Below are 17,924 nucleotides of genomic sequence, written 5' to 3'. Positions count from 1 at the left end.
ACCATAGAGTTACGATAGCTTCTTGAGTAATGACGAAAGCATGATGATGCATACTTGACCCAAGAATCTTGATAAAAGTCCAGAAAGTCGTTCTAATCCTGTTCATCTCCTTCTACGTTGCTAAGCATACTCGCAATAGCGTCCCTAAGCAAGTGTTAGCAGGTGTGTGCTATCTCAGAAGTCTGGCCCACCGATAACCTTTTCGACATGCTTTTCGGAGACCTTTGCTTTTAAACCCTCTTCCATTTCCATATCTGTCTTTGCCCTTAATTGTATATTAGCAGAAAAAATTGTTTGTATCCAAGGTGCTCACAGCAAGGTACAAGGCATCGACCTCTAGATTCCCCAGATACATATTAGCGGTGCTATACGTTTTGTGAATTCCAATGAACAACATACTTTCATCCACTCCCAGGTCATCCAGCTTGGTCTCCATTATCCATCCATAACTCGACTTATTATCAAAAAATTGCACGAGCCATAATCTACTTTTTGCTTTCTTAGCATCCTCTCTTGCTCTCGATTCTTGGGCCAAAACGGCTGGAGGAATCTTGTCTCGATCGTCAACTATGTTTACAATTTCAGCAGGGAAGTAAGGGAAAGAGTACACTACAAAAATAGGTTAGAATTGACCGAAGGAGCAAGAGGTGACGGGAAGGGACGTGCGTACTCTTTGCCCAAACTTGAAAAAGATGTAATTAGCACCCGGTTAGGAACCAGACTTCAAGCGAAGACTTACCCAGTGTTCTAGGGGGATAGGGATCCTTGGCTCGAGATTTCCGGTTAGGTGTCGGCGAAGGAGGATGCTTCTTGTCTCCCTTCGCACCCATTTCCCTTTTGCTCAAAGTTTGACCCTTGATCCTTTTGACTGCGCGGGGAATCTCACTTTCAATCTCTGCATTTTCAGCTTTTCTAGTTTGTGCTCTAGCACTAGACTCAACGTTTGCTTCAGTTGATGATGAGGCTTTTAATTCGGAATTGGCATTATCTTCTACAGGCCGCATAGTTCTAATGCCCTTTCTAGGCATTTGAGTTATAGGTGAGGTCGGTGGAGACGACAAATCACTCTCAGCATTCTCCTTATCTCCTCGTCGAGCATCACTTTCTATATTCGAGTCCATGTCTATCCTGGAATCACCTCGAATCCCATTCTCCTCTTCCCCTTCCTCTTCCTGAATCACATCAATATCGCCACTAGTCTTCTTCAACTTGTCGCTCTCCATTGTCGGCGCAGGCGACGTCTTAGCCCTAGTTGACGCTCCTGATGTTCTGAGCGTCTTTAAGCTTTGTGGAACGATACTTGATGTCACACTGGCTTGCGAGCCGGCCTCGCTTGAGCGGCGTCTCTTGCTACCTTCTGGTAAAACCCATCCAACGTTGAATCTCTTGAATTCTTCCGCTTGATTCACTTCTTTAGTTTTAATTTCCATAGATCGTTCCAATTCTCTGCGCTCCTTATCGCTCAACAGTCGAAGAGTTTCAATTCCAATCACACCGGGTTGGTGTCTTGTAGGTGGGCGAATGGTAGAAGGTAACCAATCTTTGTTTTGTAATGAGTGTTCTTGTGGCTGTTCAGAAATTTGAATGTCAGTGGAAGATGTCTCATCAGTCCTCTTGCTGTCGCCTCTAGATTGAGCCACCGAATCACGTTTTGGCTTGGTTCTGAAGGTCTCATCACCGCCAAGCGATGTTCGCATACTTCGTCTAACACTTCTCCCTTCTTCATCTAGGCCAACTTCACTTCCTCGAACATCATTTTCCGGTGCGAGCGTTTCAACAAGAAATGATACGCCTGCATCTTCTGCAAATGCTCGACTTTTTGCCTCAGAAGCACGAGTAGTACGCGTTGGGCCGCGAGCCATTGCTGCAGCCTCACGTTCTTCAAGTCGTTTGCGTCTTTCTTCTGCTGTTTCTCTCTTTCTCTGTTCAGACTTTGGTGGAGGCGTTGGTGTGGGTGATTTAGGAGGGGGTAACTCGTTTGCGAAAAGGGAAGAAAGCATATCTTGTGGTTCATTGGGAAGAGAAGGAACGGGGGTTGAGTGAAAAAAAGTCAAGAGCAGATGAAGAGCTGGTTCAAGGTCCCCAACAGGCCAGTCGTTTCTTGTGCTTTCTGGTTCAGTTTTCTCATAAGATACTATATTATCGTTTAATTCGGCCAAAAGAGGCTCAACGGATGTTTTCAGCCTTGCGGCCGCTCGATGAAATGGCGTATCTTTGGCATTATAGAGCATCGCATTACCTATAACAAGATGAACATCACGCTTCTTCATGTCAGCTATCTACTGTGTTGATATAATATCAATCTCTCACCTTGAACTCTGCCACATCTATGTACACATTCTTTTCCAGTTTCTCGTCAATATACAGCCAACACATTGGTTCCTTGATGATGTCGAAATAATGTGGTGCCTCCGTTTCTGTCACTGGGTTGAGAAACAATTCTCTTCGATCTAATCTTCATATATAATAATACTTCAGTAAACAATCGTAGCCGTTAAAAATTAGGGGGACTTTGACTTACGCAAAAATTCTTTCCAAGATTACCCGCAACTTCTGTGAAAGAGGGAATATGAAATTGGTCACAATATCATTAATCACCTGTACTTGACGCAGTTTCTCTTTTTCACGTTTGCGAACAAGCTCAGCGAGCATTCGAACTTTTTCAAGATCGTTACGAAGCATTTGTAAAAACTAACATTCAATGATCAGCATAATCAAAGTTTGCTCAGCAAAAAGAATACGTGCTTTAAGCTTTTGAGCCTTCTCAGCAGCAGATTGAATTTTTCCGGAATTAGATGCAGTCCACGGCTAAGTTTACGTCAATAACATTTCATTGTCTGTAGAGATCTTTCAATCGCACTTCAAGATGCAATCTCTTCAATAACGGCGCCCCTCGCCGTGCTTCTCTCTTCAAGCTCCAATATCGGCAAATTCGCTCAACTGCAGCATTCTTTTTCCTTAACTGAATCTTGCCAATATACTCAAGGACTTTATCAACAATGATTTTAGGGACGATTGGTGGTCCAGGCCGAAAAGATTTGGAGTGTGCCTGTGCAGATTTTTTGGTCACCGGTAATGGTGCAGCCATTGGCTGCATTTTCCTAGAAGTATGAGCTTTGGACGATGCTTTGAAGAGTCTCGACTGTGGTTTAGACATTGATTTTAGAAAATTTGGTGCGGGCGACGTATACCAGTTTTCAACTTCCTCAAAATATTCATCACTCTCGTCCTCAATTCTTTCTTCCACCTAGGAAAAATTCAGCTCTCAAACCAATTATCAATCCTGTACTTACGGGCAAATGTTTATGACAGAAAGCACGGAGCACTCCGTCTGTAGTTAGCGACTTCATCGTCTGAAGCAACCCCAACTGCCGAGCACAAGTGACATGAAAAGCTGTGAAGCAATTTCGGTTGTCACATTGTATACAGGCACCTCCCTTTTCTTTGCAAAGAGAGCATACCTAACGATGCGTGAACTTGTTTTAATAGCCTAGCTATGACAACATACCAGTTTCCATCGATTCTTTGGAATATGTTCAACTCCCTCAACTGGCTCCATGTATATCGCATTCCCCAATGATGTTTCTGGTATCCAGATCGCACATAGAAGATGAGCCCAATGACTAGTACTTGTTTGCTTGAAAGCACCACCTTCATTGGGACAGAATATACACGACTGCATATGATAAGCTCAACGTTTGGGAAAAGAGAAAAGACTCACGACTGGCTTGTCGGGAGACACTGTACATTTGCGACAAAGCCATTGGCCTTCAGGGATATATGGCACACCATAACAATCTTAAAAAGATCAATGAGTCTTTGAGAAATAAATGCTTATCTCATACCTTGATGAACAGCCAGATTGCACCCATCGCAAAAAACGATGGCATTCGAGTTCTCGCCCTCACCATCATCACAAATTGCACATTTAGAATCCTCTGCTGGCAGATGTTGTTGGGGCTGAGGTATACGTTTGGACTAGAGCGTAAATCATGAGTTTTGTATCGATCTGACCCATCCAGAATGAACTCGCCAGATTAAACCACTCCTTTTCGAGTTTATCCATAACGATCTCAAAGGCTTCATAGGATATCGGACCACATTGTTCCTTCGTTCTCTCCGCATTGTAGATGTCGAGCCAAGCTTGATCTGGATACAGATTGGTTCATAAGTATTATTGGATTAATAGACAAAATAACAAACCTTGCTCATCCATGTCATACTCGACCTGTACGGAAAGCTCAGACTCTATCGGTTCTATTCAACCTTAGAACAAGCTCATTCAATTAGTCCAGAAATGTGGTCTGACCTATATAGCGGATATAGTGTTCTGGTTTTTCAAAATCAGAAAAGTCATTGTCTTGCTCATAGTCAATACAAGACAATTCAGAAACCAGCCGTCCTCACATCCATAAGACCTGCTTTGCTCCTATACACATACATTCAGTCTCGGCATAGAAAGATGCAAGCTCTGTTACTTACCGATTGAACACCCGCCGGCTGCAACCACGCACTATCCTCTGTAAGGACTCTAAAGCTAACTTTTGGCAGGCCATTCATGTATGCCTTGTCAGCGTTCGATTCCAGCGGCATACTTGTGGAAAATATTTCCTATAGCACAGTCGAAAAGAAAAGTAATCCATTTCTCATAGGTGCATGTATAAACAAAACGCGCTGAGTCACGTGACCTCTTCCATAAACGCGTCTTTTGAACATTACAAAAACAGCGAAATCTCAAAGTTATATATAAGTTTATTGAACTGGCTTATAAAATGGAAACGTCAGACTCTTCAGAATTGTCTTCAATACCATCTTCTTCCCCTGCCGCTGCAAGAAAAAGAATCGCAGCCGGTACATCTTCAGTGGCGCCAAAGAAGGTGAAGTGTAAACGCCAGAGAAAGTCTACGGTCAATACCAAGGCTGTCAAGTCAGTATCAAACAATGAAAAAGATGAGCGAAAACTTCAGAAAACTCTCTTAAAACCGCATAGAATAGCAAATGAGAAGAAGGGCAAGATTCTGGCTTCCAACGCTCTTCAAGAGGTAAAGCGAAAGGCTGAGAAGGGAGCCGAGGGCAACTCAAAGCCGTCAAAACGCCTCAAGTGCTTATCTTCCTCGTCCTCCTCATCCCATTTCTATAAAAAAGGACATCATACAGCTGCATACAGAGAGAAAAGCAATGAGGGCAGTTTTGGGGATTTTTCGATATCTTTGGCGGTCTCAGCTAGTACAGACGATGATCCAGAAAAGCAGACACTTGATGCGCTCATAGACTTCATGCAAGGCACCCCGGAGAAATCTTGTTTAGATAGCGAAGAGGAGGACGATTCTGATGAAGGCTCTGACACAAATCCAGAAGATGACCAGGACTTTCGACCTACACCATTACCGAATGGGTAAGTTATCCCCCATATTCCTTTTATACCTTTGCTAATCACCTATGGGTAGGCTCCTACCAGAGACGTTTGTGTTTGCAAAATATCCAAGCGGTTACTTTATCTCCCAGTTTTTGTCATACCAACCTGCTCAGAACTTGAGGGACCAAAAGGCCGGAAAAGATTATTGCACCATCATGGATGCCAATGGGAAAGTTCATGATAAAATCAAATTAGAATTCATCATTACAAAAGACGATGAAAAGATTGCTGATTGCAAAGTTGGCAATCTCCTTGTATATTCTTTGTGGTCATCTGAGCTGACCCCTATCGTAGTTGGGTAAATACAAAATCGTCGATCATTCATCTCCAGGCTTCTCAACCGACGCCGATGTTCGGCCACCCTCCCCCGAATTTATACATCAACAAAGCATTGATTCGCCTGCTAATTGTATAATATTACCCACACCTTCTCCGACTCAGCCACCAAACACTCTAACTCCAGCCGATTTTTGTGATTTAGATCGCGTCTCTCAGTTACGTCTAATCCGACCACATCTTCATAAAATCTTGGAAGAGAAATACCCTCCAGCGCAATGGAGAATAGATAAATTCTTCGAAAATAATCAAAGCAGGCGAAACTTGAACCATGAGGTGTCATATGGGGATATCGTAGGGAATGAGGTTATTGGGATTATCATTCCTGAACTATGGAGATGGACGCTTAGAAAAGACAGGTGGGGGGATAAAGAGGCTAGTCTATTATTTTTGTGATAGGAGAACGACTGATGTACATTCACAGCAACGACTGGAAGAACCTCCGAGGCCTCGAGGTACTCAAAGATATAATGAACTGAGTATACCTAAACTCAAAGAGTACATTGATAACGTCCTTCTCCCAGAAGCAATAATTGAGCTCTGCATCAGATCGTATTATCCCATGGACCTCCTGAAAGAAATTGACAACAAACAAGGCGGGGAAGGCGAAGAAGATATTGAGTTGTTGGCGGATGTGTCTGATCCTGAACTCGACACCTCTTTAGATTTCGAGTCAGAAGATGAGCCTCAATCTAATTCGCAACCCTTGGCTTCCAAGCCCAAAGCCAAAGTGGAACTTACTCCACCCCCTATATCTCTAGCTCTTCATCCCACGGATCCTAACCAACAAAAGAAATTTTCTCCCTCTCATAGCCCCGCCTCGCTTTCGTCTGCACTTTCGTCTGTCCCTACTTCACCTTTATCTCAATATTCCCCGGATTCTCGTCTGAAACATCCCGTACCCTTTCCGGTTGCCACAGACATTAATAATCCAGTCTTTGACACCAAAGTTTCTATCTTTCAACCTCTACAAACCGCTTCCACATCAGGCAGCACTTGGCCCGATGATGAGACGTTGTATGACGCCGCTCGCATTCTTCTGCGTATCCTTAGTAATCGGGATATATCTCTAATGTGGTCCAATGGGGAATTCTTTCTCCGCCTGGCGCGAGAAACCAAGAGAAAAGAGTTAGGGTTACCCCCGGAGAATGTCACGCCTGAGGAGTTGGAAGAATGGAAAAAAGAAAAGGCTTTGGAGGAGGAAAGAAGTGGAAATGGTAGGAAAAAGATACAACGGGTCAGGAGTTTCAAGGATATGGAGTAATCTTGATGAAGGGTGAACGTATGTTGCTCCATCTAAATACCTATCCTATCTGGGTCTAAGATGGCGCGTTTGTCAGAGATCTTTGATAACGCAACATGGTTTACTTTTCCGTAATAAGTTCTCTCGATTGTGCTAATGTATCTCATAGAGAATGCATAAAGCTAATGGCCACACTTGAAAACATCAAAAGAAAGAACACACAAAAGATTATTCCACTCTGATTTTTTGAATTCTCCTCTGCTGCTCAACCCAATGTGTACATGCCACACTCTAACTTTGGCTTTGGCGACTGCTTTTTTTCAGGCCGTGTTAACCTCCTTGCTTCCTTACATGCCCACATTCTGGACTTGATTTCACTTCCTTTCCGTTCATACCCCTACGCTCCTTTCGTCAATCTTTTTCCTGACCGCTTTCCCATCTCACTTCATTTCAGAGCTTGGGGTTTATGATGCATAACAGGCTATAGTCTTTCATTTCGGGCTTATCTTCTCTTTCTTGTGGTTTCGACAACTTATTACTATTTTTTCCATTTTTAATCCCCAAATTTGGCAGAGGTTGGAGTAATAGCTTATCAAATCAGCATTCCGGTCGTTATTCTATAGTTGTGCCTTGTAATACAAATATTCAATCATCAGCTACGAGACTGGCCATTGTTGTCAAGCAATCAGCAGACGCCAATCAACAATCAGACCTTACAACCTATCAAGTTGTTTCTCAAGAGAATGTCTTCTATGCCAACTGATGTCACTCAAGATCCTGAGAAACAGTCCAGCAGTAAACATGAAAAAAATTGGCCTCAACGTTATTTGCATCTCACCTGGGCTCAATTGGGCGGTCTTGTAATTTTTGCCATTGGCACTATCCTTTTAGGAATCTCGCAGGCTAGTACGTTTTTGCCCTGGTGGTCACAGTCCGTTTTTTTTTACGAGCAGGATATCGAAAACAGATTTGACAAGCAGGACAATATGGCTGACTTTTTTTCTTACAGATGCCGAAGGACTCCCAGCTTTCGGTCCAGTAAAGGCTGAAAAATGTCGATATGCTGGCGCAGCGTGTGTCGGTGCTAGTCTGTTGATTGCAGCTGCGCTCATCCTGCAACATTACCTTAGAAGCAGAAAGGGAGGATGTAACTGTTGCTACAGCGGTTGAACTTTATTGAGAAATCATGTCAAAGTTGGAATTCATGTTCATTTCCCAATTTTTTACTTCACCTAACCCACCAAATCTCAAATCTAGGCGGTGAAGTCGGCAACGTGACCTTCAATAATCTTCTTCATCTCTACCTCAATCTCCTTAGTCAAAACACCACCGCCGAGCTTCTCAAGAAGTGAAGAGTGTTGAGTTTTGAGTAACTCAGTGCTGGATCCAACATTAACAAACTGCTTTCTACAACGTCCCAACAACACTTACAAGGATGCCTCCCAAGCACTGATCTTGTCGACGTCAACCTTGTCAAGCAAACCGTTAACACCAGCATAGATGAGAGGAGCCATAACCTCAGTGGACATAGGAGAATACTGGGGTTGCTTGAGGAGTTCTGTGAGACGAGCGCCTCGGTTAAGAAGGTATCGGGTAGAAGCGTCAAGGTCAGAGCCGAATTGAGCAAAAGCAGCAACTTCTCGGTATTGAGCAAGGTAAAGTTTAAGGGAACCGGCAACAGATTTCATGAGCTTAGTCTGGGCAGCGGAACCAACACGGGAGACGGACACTACAAGCGCTTTAGCGGATCGCCCTCAGTATCTCAAGACACAACTTACAGCCGACGTTGATAGCGGGTCGAACACCTTTGAAGAAGAGTTCAGCTTCCAAGAAGATCTGGCCATCGGTAATGGAGATAACGTTGGTAGGAATATAGGCAGAGACATCACCACCCTGGGTCTCAATAATGGGAAGAGCAGTGAGGGAACCGGCGCCGTAGTCGGCGTTCATTTTGGCGGCACGCTCAAGAAGACGAGAGTGGAGGTAGAAAACCTAGTATTGTTTAGTGTAAAGCGCATGAATACAAAATCAGTCTACTTACGTCACCAGGGTAGGCCTCACGACCAGGAGGTCGACGAAGAAGCAAAGACATTTGTCGGTAAGCGACGGCCTGCTTGGACAAATCATCGTAGATAATCAAGGCGTGTTTGCCATTGTCTCGGAACCATTCTCCCATGGCACAACCAGAGAAGGGAGCGAGGTATTGAAGGGGAGCAGCCTCGGAAGCAGTAGCGGCAACAACGATGGAATACTTCATAGCATCATTCTCCTCAAGGGTCTTAACGAGCTGAGCGACAGTTGACCGCTTCTGGCCGACAGCGACGTAAACACAATAGAGCTTCTTGGAGTCGTCGGCACCATCGTTCCATTTCTTTTGGTTGAGAATGGTGTCTATGGCAACAGCGGATTTACCAGTTTGACGATCACCAATGATGAGCTCTCGCTGACCTCGACCAATCTTTTACCACGTTAGTTATACACAGATATTCTGTTGACTAAACTCACAGGGACCAAAGAGTCAACAGACTTGAGACCAGTCTGCATGGGCTCATGAACGGATCGTCGGGGAAGGATACCAGGAGCTTTGAGCTGAGCCTTTGTCCTGCCAGCAGCCTTGATAGGGCCCTTGCCATCAATGGGGTTACCCAAAGCATCAACGACTCGGCCAAGGAGGCCAGGGCCGACGGGAACATCGACAATTTGACCAGTTCGCTTGACAGTGTCGCCCTCTTTGATCAATCTGTCGTTACCGAAAAGGGTGACACCAACATTGTCGGCTTCCAAGTTCAAACACATGCCTCGGACACCAGAAGAGAACTCAACCATTTCCTCGGCCTGGACGTTACGGAGGCCGTAAACACGGGCGATACCGTCACCAATGGTAAGAACTCGACCAGTCTCTTGGACATCGCCGCCAGCAGATGAACCAGCAATTCGGCCCTCAAGAATAGAGGAAACCTCGGACGCAGCTGGTGGGAGTAAAGTGGGTTTGATCGGCCGAAGGAGTTGAGTTTTGATGGTCAACAGATGTAATTACAAGACATGACGATGGACGAATGGTATGTCAGCAGTTTACAAAAGATCAAACATTTCAAACGCACCAGGCTTGGCAGTAGCATAAGTCCTGACAGCAAGAGGAGCGATACGGGCTCGAGCCTGAAATCGACCCATCAGCTTCACGTTCTACACTCATTTCCACATGCTTCGTGCTCCAACACCACTCCATTCCATGACTCCATCCATTTAACCCTCTTCACTGCCAATGTTGGGTCCCTCCAAAAACTACCGACAATCATGTCTCCCTCTGGCGTGCTTCTACTTACATTTTGAGCGACTGCGCCCCTGAGAGAATTCCTGATAGCGGCACGCATGTTTTTGGTGGATGAGTGGTGAGAAGAATATGGAGAATGGAAAGAGAAAAAAAAGAAGGTAAAAAGAAGAGAACTGCTGGCGATGGGGAGCAGCACAACTGACGGCTAAACCTAAGGGACTTGCCGGAATTATTCGGCGTTTTTTGTACCGTCTTGGTGGCGCTTTGTCTATATAGATAACAGAGAGATGTATGGGTAGAGAACTTCTATATATATACTTTATGGATTTGTATAATCACAGGTGAAATGCTATCCATTACCCACCGCCTTTCTACTGTTTTCCTAATCCATATACTCTCTTTATGCACTATACATGCACAGACATTGAGCTGTTTGCCCAACAGTAATAACGTTGGCAGCACCATACGTTTTTGAGAGGTGGAATAGGCGGCGACCTCCGCCATTGACTTTATTCCTAAAACATTCTCCAACTTTTTTCTTTCTATCATCACTATATAAAATGAGTCGGCCTGTAATTCAATCGTGTACGTCCACACTAACCAAACCGTTTCTATCTGATCAAATGGCTACAGTATTCAAGCGTCTTTCCATGCGCTCCTTACAAACTTCTTCTCCCCTTCCACCTCCGACCGCTTCCCTTCCTCCCTTACTACCAGCAGATACACCAGTTACGGTTCCTTCAACTACGCCTGCAGCGCTGTCCCTCATCAATTCACAGTCGACACCTTCTACCGGGAGATATATCATTGCTAGGCTGCATTCCCGGAATTACCTTCTTCATCCCAAGGATATCCTTACTCTTCCAACCCTCAAACCTGTCCAGGCGCCTGGGACAATCCTCAATCTCACAAAAATCCTTGAAGTCGGCAGCAGAGATTATGCTATTCGCTCGCCTGCTGCGCAGGCAAAAGAGTTGAAGAGAGAGATGGATTGGAAAGAGAAGAAGGTGGTGGAATTTCCTACCATTCCTCCGCAAGTCGTCAGGTGCGAAGTCACTGTGCTAGAGCATACAAGATCCCCGATGGAGAAACTGTTGAAAAAGAAGAGGAGAAAAGGTTATAAAAAAACAATCCAACACAAACAAGGATGGACCAGGTTGAGAGTGGGAGACATTGAGCTAGGACAAGTTGAAGTGATGGAGGGTGAAAATGCTGGAGATATCAAAATCTAGAGCTGCATTGCAAAGATTTGTCAAAACGTATGGGTATATTCATTTTTCTTTGCCAAAAATGTCACAACATGCAGTCTCGAAACAAACCAATTCTTGTCATTTGCTCAAAGCCTTCTTGACCTGCCCAACTTGTGTAGTGTTGACTTTGGTCGCAAATCTCAAGCTGCAAAGAGTCTCGCCCAGGTGTGCTGCCAATGGCGAAAGGTTGCACAGCATGAGTGTCTTGCTTGATCCTGTATGTGCCCGTTAGAGTGTGGTATTTTTGCCAGAAGTACAAATACCTACCAGATAGAGACGTTTGCAACAATCTTGTCAGAGTTGAATTCCTATAAGGCACATGTCCGCCTTCTCTTCCTTGTCCCAAGGCGCTTATGACGTCTGCTAAAGCAGATAAAGATTTGTTGATGTTGATAGTCTCCTTTAAACGGTCTTTGTTTTCGCCTGCTCCTGATTTTTCCAATCTTTCTGAACCAGCTAGGTCGACTATCATGGGCATTAGTTTCCAACCTTTGCCGACTCCATACGCATGATAACTTGCCGAGGTTGAGCATAGCTTCGCACTTTTCATCCGTAAGAGGGTTAGTTCCCCGAACCTTTAGCGTAAAGACAGAATGTGATCGAGACGATCGCTCGTTCATAAGTGTCGCAGCAACAGCTCGCCTATTTTGAGCCCGTTCTAAAAGCATCTGTACTTGGTGAGGATTACTCAACGGCACTATTGCCCAGCGTTCAGTGCATATGACAGTAAATGCTTAAAAGGGTTGTAATGGAGGCAGACATACCATTAATAGCGTCAGTAACGCTAACTTTGCCATCCCTATCAAGTTTGATCTCGTGTTTCTTGGTATCGAATTGACTATTGCCCAGCAAGTCGTTGATCTGTCCAGCTTGTTCAATCACTTCATATTATAGTAGAAATGTTGAGGTTACTCACAACTTCATTGTATACCTCCAAAAACTGTCCCTCCATCTGGTATTTCCATCCCCTATCCTTCAATTGGCTGCTCACAGCGAAAACCATGTCAATTGCGCGAGGAATCATACCAGCATTTTCGCTGCTTGGTTCTCCCTCCATGGTCCATGATTTTCCGGAACCAGTCTGACCATAGGCAAAGATACAAACCTGATTCTAGCATTAGATGAACAGTTGCTTTAAATTACTATAGGGACATACATTGTAGCCATCAAGCACAGATTGCGCTAACATTGAGATTTCTTCAAACACCTCCTTTTGACTAGCATGTGGAGCAAATATCTTGCCAAGTATCAGCTATCTATGGTATTCATAAGAGAACAATCAAAGAATTTACCTTGTCAAAAGTAAATTGATTTATTTGTTCTCGCTCCTTGCCCGTAGCAGACTCTGATTTGGAAGTAACAACAATCTGGCTCTGACCAGTCTCTTGGGCTATGCGTTCATCCCCATATGCGATATCTGCAACCCCATCAGAATGATCGAGCTCATGAGCTATTTCCAAACATTAGTGGCTTAATTCATCGACGGACGACAAGCGCGTACGAAGTATTGGTCTGACTCGAGCAAACACACGAATGTTACCCTTGAGGTCTTGCACTTGATTATGTAGTTTGCGTCTTATCGTCTCTGCGTTCCGTAATTCCTCTTCAATTCCTGCTATTCTCTTATCCATCTTTTCTTCTGCAGCCAGAACCTTTTTTTTGGCTTTTGTTTCGGCATCTCTGGCACGATCTTGACCGACTTGGAGCTCAGCCTTCATAGCAGAGACAGCCAAAGCGGCGCGCTCAACTTCAGCTTGGAGAGACGCGAGTTGTGTTTGAGAAGCAGATAATTGAGCTTCTAATGTAAGGTGTTTAATAGCTTGAGCTGCCAAATGAGCTTTCAGTTCTCTGACCGTTTCCCTTTCTCTACTTAGTTCATCTCTTCCATCCCTTACTTCATCCTCCAATGTCCGCTTCTCTCGCTCTTTCCTCGCAATTGTTCTCTCCAGCTCGTCTATTTCGCGGGAATGTGAAGCTCTTAGGGCCTGAATCTCTTCGTGAGCTGAATTAAGATTGAGGCGAGCGGCGCGTTCTGTCGACTGGGTGCTTTGAAGGAGAGTTTGAAGATCGGCTTGAGACGTTTGCAGAGAAGAGACTAATTATATGCATGTCAGTTTTTTGTCCTGAAACCACCTCGAGCGAACCAACTTTTTGCCTGTCTGCTCAATCATTAGCCGTATACCATAATAATGGATCAAAAACTCACTCTTGCTCAAGCAAACTATGGAAACCACCTAATGCCTTTTCAACATTTTTGAGTCGTCCATCATGGTCCTGCACCCCTCATGAGCCTCAATATCATACGGAGTTTTTTTATTCTAATTTCACCTTTTTTTGGGACATACTGGCTATAGAATGTGAGTTCTGAGAAGGCCCTACAGGTTTCCCAACCTTACTGGATGTTCCAGCAGAAACGCCAATATCTCTTGAGGCACGCTTAGGCGCAGATAGAGCAGACCTCATCCGTAGTCCTGGAGCTACAGTAGACGATGCGGATGAGTTACTACCAATATTACCCTTGGTATGCCTTGTGGACACCCCTAATGACGTTGCCGGTCTAGTCAGTACGGATGTCGTTTTGCGAGTCGTGGTAGAAACGAAGCCGTCCGATGTTTTTCGCTGTGATGTTCGCAGTCCTGCGCTTGCTGCTGCTCCCAAAGCTGTCTTTTTCGCTCCTGAAGAAGTTATAGAACCACCCGAGACAGATCGTTTCGCGAAAGGCTTCCCAACTGGAGACAGGGGTATTTTGCGTTTATTTGCATTGTTGCTTGAGGTTAGTGGGACTGTGTGTTTGGCAGGAGAAGTAAGTCGTGGCAAGCGGGATACAGGCGCTGCTGTGGGGCTATTTTCCTGTTCCATTGTCGAGATTTTGCTTCTTGCTTGTTTGTTGATAATTTAAAAAAGAAAGACAGCCGCGGTTTGTTTATGCGGATGATGGCGTTACGTAAAGTACAATTGAGTTAGTTAATAAATTAATGTTAATTTTAACCCACTCATCTCATTCTTTTCTTTTCTTCTTTATTTTATCATCTTCACTTATCTTCTATACTCAGCATCTAATCATGCTACGCAGGACGAAAGTATCCTGCGCAGTCCTCTCCACTCCCAGAACGCAAGCAACGAGAGCATTCGTAAAACCGTCCATATCACTTTCCGCTTCAAAACAGCTTGCTGGTAAAGATTCTAGGAATGTACTTTTTGAGCTCGACGTTCAAAAAGTCGGAAATGAGATCAAAAAGAGGGGTTTGACCAATGCGCTCAGTGCGCAGAGAGATGGTGGCATGGATCGCGTATGTTATCAATACACAGTTTACAGAAGGAAGGAGGCTGATATGAGAGCGTCATAGGACACTATCATCCGCCTTCTCTACTCTCTTGGTTCTCGGCACGAAGTTGAGAGGTACCTGCGTATCTTTACCCAATCCTCAAAAGTATCTCCAGGCGGTGTGTTGCCTGAGGCCAAATTTGCTGTTCTAAAGTGCGTCTTCAGCCACACCCTGTCGTTGACTACAAGAATGCTGATAAATAGAACAGGGTGGGTGGCGCTATTCTCACCAACGATTTGGAAGATCTCGCTCTCTCTCTCTCTTTTCTCAACAAACTTGGTCTTTTCCCTGTGGTTCTTCACGGCGCTGGCCCTCAGTTGTAAGGCATGGTTACAACGATTGTGTTCGTCAATTGCTGAGTAGCAATGTAGAAACGAGATTCTTGAAGCTGAGGGTGTCATTCCCGATTATGAGGATGGCATTCGAATCACAGATACCCAAACACTTGCTGTTGCCCGAGTGCGTATATTCATCGTTTACCAAGTAAATACTGACAATCAAATAGCGGGTTTTCCTTCAAGAGAATCTTAGACTTACTACCGCTCTTGAACGTCTTGGTACCAGGGCTCGTCCCATTCCTACCGGTGTTTTCACCGCCGATTATCTTGACAAAGCCAAATACGGTCTCGTTGGCAGGATCACTAAGGTTGATAAGACCCCTATAGAGGCCGCCATTAAGGCAGGGTGCTTGCCCATTTTGACTTCCTTGGCTGAAAACGCCGAGGGGCAATTATTGAATGTCAACGCTGACGTTGCTGCCGGTGAACTTGCCCGGGTGCTCGAGGTTGGTCATTTGCTTATCAAAGTGCTCAACACTTTACTAATATGATTACAGCCTATGAAGATTGTTTATCTCAATGAGAAGGGGGGTCTTTTCCACGGTGTTACGGGGAAGAAAATTTCGGCTATTAATCTCGATGAGGAATACGACGCTCTAATGAAAGAGTCTTGGGTCAAATTCGGTACCAAACTCAAATTACGCGAGATCAAGGAGCTTCTCGACACTCTTCCTCGAACCTCTTCTGTCGCCATCATCTCCACCGACATGCTTCAAAAAGAACTCTTCACTGACGCTGGTGCAGGCACATTGATTAGAAGAGGTCACAAACTATACAAACAACCTTCTGTCGAGGCTGTCGGTTCTACCCAGCTTCGTCAAGTCTTCACTGAGCGGGATCCTGAAGTTCAGTCTGGCAAAAAGTCTGTTGCCGAGATCTTTTCCGAGCTTAAAAACTCTCCCCACACCATATACGGTGATGAGCCTTTCGATGTTGTTGCTGTAGTCTCCCATCCTGAAGGCGAGACTCCTGTTATGACCAAATTCCTTCCCTCTCGTAACGGTATTCTTAACAAGATTGTTGATAACGTCTTTGATGCCATCAAGAAGGACCACAAACGACTTTTCTGGACCGCCAAAGCTGACGATGAGAACAGAGCTTGGCATTTTGAGAGGGCCGATGGATCCTTTACCAGAGCTGGCAGAAGCTTGTTTTGGTACGGTGTTTCCGACGTGAAGGAGGTTGAAAGCATCATTGAGGGTTTCGAGGATAATGGTAGAATCGAGCGGGTGTTTTTGCCTGTGGGACCTAGCATGCCTCCACACCGACGAGCAACAACGACAGCGGTTCCCAGCGGTGCCCGAGCCTTCTCCACATCTACTCGTCCCACCCTCCCTGCGCTTGCTAATACCAATGCAGAAGGCTATGCCACTGCCGCTGAGGTTAATAGCAAACGTGTCGCCCTTATTGGCGCTCGAGGCTACACGGGTCAGAGCCTCATCTCCTTGATTGATAATCACCCTCACCTCAATCTCACTCACGTTTCTTCTCGTGAACTTGCCGGACTTCCTTTGAAAGAATATAGAAAGTCTTCGATCAACTACTCCAACCTTTCTGTTGAGGATGTCAGGAAGATGGCCGAAGCGAACGAAGTCGACGCATGGGTTATGGCCCTTCCCAATGGTGTTTGCAAACCCTTTGTCGATGCTGTAGACAAGGCAAAAGCGAAGGGAGGAAAGGGCGTCATAGTGGATTTGAGTGCGGATTATAGGTTTGAGGATTCATGGACTTATGGATTGCCTGGTGAGAAGGCTTCTTTATAATCACTGGGGATAGTTCCAGTTGAATGCTATAGAACAAGGATGAATTACTAAAGCTTGATTTGCAAACTCTCTTAGAACTCTACGGTCGCGAACCCATACGATCTGCTGCTCGTATCTCTAACCCTGGATGCTACGCGACCAACACTCAGCTTCTTCTTGCACCCTTGATGCCTCACCTCGATAAGATGCAAAGCCCTTCTGTCTTTGGTATCTCTGGATTCTCTGGAGCTGGGACTAAAAGTGGAGAGAAGGATGCCGAGGGAAGGCCAAAAACTGTGCCTAAGATTGTTCGCTTCTTCCATTTCCCGTACTGTTCTCGTTTTGCTGACTGTAGCTCTCATAATTATCGTAGACTGTAGAAGATTTAAAAGGTGGCATTCGCCCATACTCACTTACAGATCACATTCACGAGCGTGAATCTAGTAGACACCTCTCTTCGCTCCTTCCTCCCTCCGACACCACTTTTTCTCTTGCCTTCATCCCCAATGTCGCTCCCTGGTTCTCCGGCATTATTTCAGTCCTTACCGCGCCTCTCGAAAAATCTATGCGAGCTTCCGAGGTATTGGAGCTTTACGAAGAGAAATATGGAAAGGAGCCCTTGTTCCAAGTGAGCAAGTCTGCGCCTGATGTGACAGAAGTTATGGGTAAGCATGGCTGGCGTGTTGGCGGCGTACAAGTGCATAGTTCGGGAAAGAGGGTGGTTGTGGTTGGTGCATTGGATAATCTTCTTAAGGGGGCCGCCACACAGGCTATGCAGGTGAGAGACACATGTTTCTCTAATACCAAGAAGATAATGTTTATCAATGTTCTCCTCAGAATCTCAATCTTGCACTCGGCTATGAGGAGTTGGAAGGTGTGCCCAAGAACAAATACTAAAGAATGATCTACAAGAGAGGAAAGACAGGTTGTCTTCAATTTCCATATATTTTTCAGGCGAATTTCAATGAAATGTCTCAACAGAGCAGATTAGACATGTCGTCA

General features: G+C 45.0%; 7 protein-coding genes across 7 annotated transcripts; 4 read left to right on the top strand and 3 right to left on the bottom strand.

Annotated features, from left to right (window-relative positions):
- Positions 1-92: 92 nt before the first annotated feature.
- L203_103135 (uncharacterized protein) lies at positions 93-4,593 on the bottom strand (the record flags this gene model as incomplete). Its single annotated transcript, XM_066212541.1, has 18 exons — positions 93-144; positions 192-265; positions 314-336; positions 400-609; positions 740-2,261; positions 2,311-2,455; positions 2,522-2,691; positions 2,746-2,808; positions 2,861-3,247; positions 3,294-3,461; positions 3,509-3,676; positions 3,722-3,798; positions 3,846-3,978; positions 4,034-4,149; positions 4,204-4,257; positions 4,310-4,360; positions 4,408-4,429; positions 4,483-4,593. The coding sequence occupies 18 exons, from the start codon at positions 4,591-4,593 to the stop codon at positions 93-95; spliced, it is 3,546 nt and encodes a 1,181-aa protein (XP_066068638.1).
- Positions 4,594-4,772: 179 nt separating this feature from the next.
- Positions 4,773-7,016, top strand: L203_103134 (uncharacterized protein; the record flags this gene model as incomplete). The annotated part of the gene is made up of 4 exons (XM_066212540.1): positions 4,773-5,395; positions 5,448-5,655; positions 5,711-6,127; positions 6,177-7,016. 4 exons carry the CDS (start codon positions 4,773-4,775, stop codon positions 7,014-7,016), a joined length of 2,088 nt encoding a protein of 695 aa, XP_066068637.1.
- Positions 7,017-7,738: 722 nt separating this feature from the next.
- Positions 7,739-8,165, top strand: L203_103133 (uncharacterized protein; the record flags this gene model as incomplete). Its single annotated transcript, XM_066212539.1, has 2 exons — positions 7,739-7,901; positions 8,005-8,165. The coding sequence occupies 2 exons, from the start codon at positions 7,739-7,741 to the stop codon at positions 8,163-8,165; spliced, it is 324 nt and encodes a 107-aa protein (XP_066068636.1).
- An 83-nt stretch (positions 8,166-8,248) lies between these two features.
- L203_103132 (ATP synthase subunit alpha, mitochondrial) lies at positions 8,249-10,366 on the bottom strand (the record flags this gene model as incomplete). The annotated part of the gene is made up of 7 exons (XM_066212538.1): positions 8,249-8,375; positions 8,427-8,724; positions 8,774-8,987; positions 9,037-9,453; positions 9,501-9,964; positions 10,097-10,151; positions 10,319-10,366. 7 exons carry the CDS (start codon positions 10,364-10,366, stop codon positions 8,249-8,251), a joined length of 1,623 nt encoding a protein of 540 aa, XP_066068635.1.
- Positions 10,367-10,826: 460 nt separating this feature from the next.
- On the top strand, positions 10,827-11,498 carry L203_103131 (uncharacterized protein; the record flags this gene model as incomplete). The annotated part of the gene is made up of 2 exons (XM_066212537.1): positions 10,827-10,851; positions 10,900-11,498. 2 exons carry the CDS (start codon positions 10,827-10,829, stop codon positions 11,496-11,498), a joined length of 624 nt encoding a protein of 207 aa, XP_066068634.1.
- Positions 11,499-11,594: 96 nt separating this feature from the next.
- On the bottom strand, positions 11,595-14,375 carry L203_103130 (uncharacterized protein; the record flags this gene model as incomplete). Its single annotated transcript, XM_066212536.1, has 11 exons — positions 11,595-11,731; positions 11,784-11,981; positions 12,037-12,213; positions 12,281-12,377; positions 12,433-12,621; positions 12,673-12,753; positions 12,809-12,966; positions 13,018-13,611; positions 13,665-13,675; positions 13,723-13,790; positions 13,845-14,375. 11 exons carry the CDS (start codon positions 14,373-14,375, stop codon positions 11,595-11,597), a joined length of 2,241 nt encoding a protein of 746 aa, XP_066068633.1.
- A 203-nt stretch (positions 14,376-14,578) lies between these two features.
- L203_103129 (N-acetyl-gamma-glutamyl-phosphate reductase) lies at positions 14,579-17,819 on the top strand (the record flags this gene model as incomplete). Its single annotated transcript, XM_066212535.1, has 9 exons — positions 14,579-14,806; positions 14,864-14,994; positions 15,051-15,161; positions 15,214-15,301; positions 15,348-15,626; positions 15,678-16,923; positions 17,019-17,230; positions 17,296-17,700; positions 17,760-17,819. The coding sequence occupies 9 exons, from the start codon at positions 14,579-14,581 to the stop codon at positions 17,817-17,819; spliced, it is 2,760 nt and encodes a 919-aa protein (XP_066068632.1).
- Positions 17,820-17,924: the final 105 nt, after the last annotated feature.

The sequence above is a fragment of the Cryptococcus depauperatus genome, chromosome 3 (genome assembly GCF_001720195.1).
Source record: "Cryptococcus depauperatus CBS 7841 chromosome 3, complete sequence".
NCBI classification, from domain to species: Eukaryota; Fungi; Basidiomycota; class Tremellomycetes; order Tremellales; family Cryptococcaceae; genus Cryptococcus; species Cryptococcus depauperatus.
Note: the sequence above shows the minus strand (reverse complement) of the source record. Positions and strands in the feature narration are given on the sequence as shown.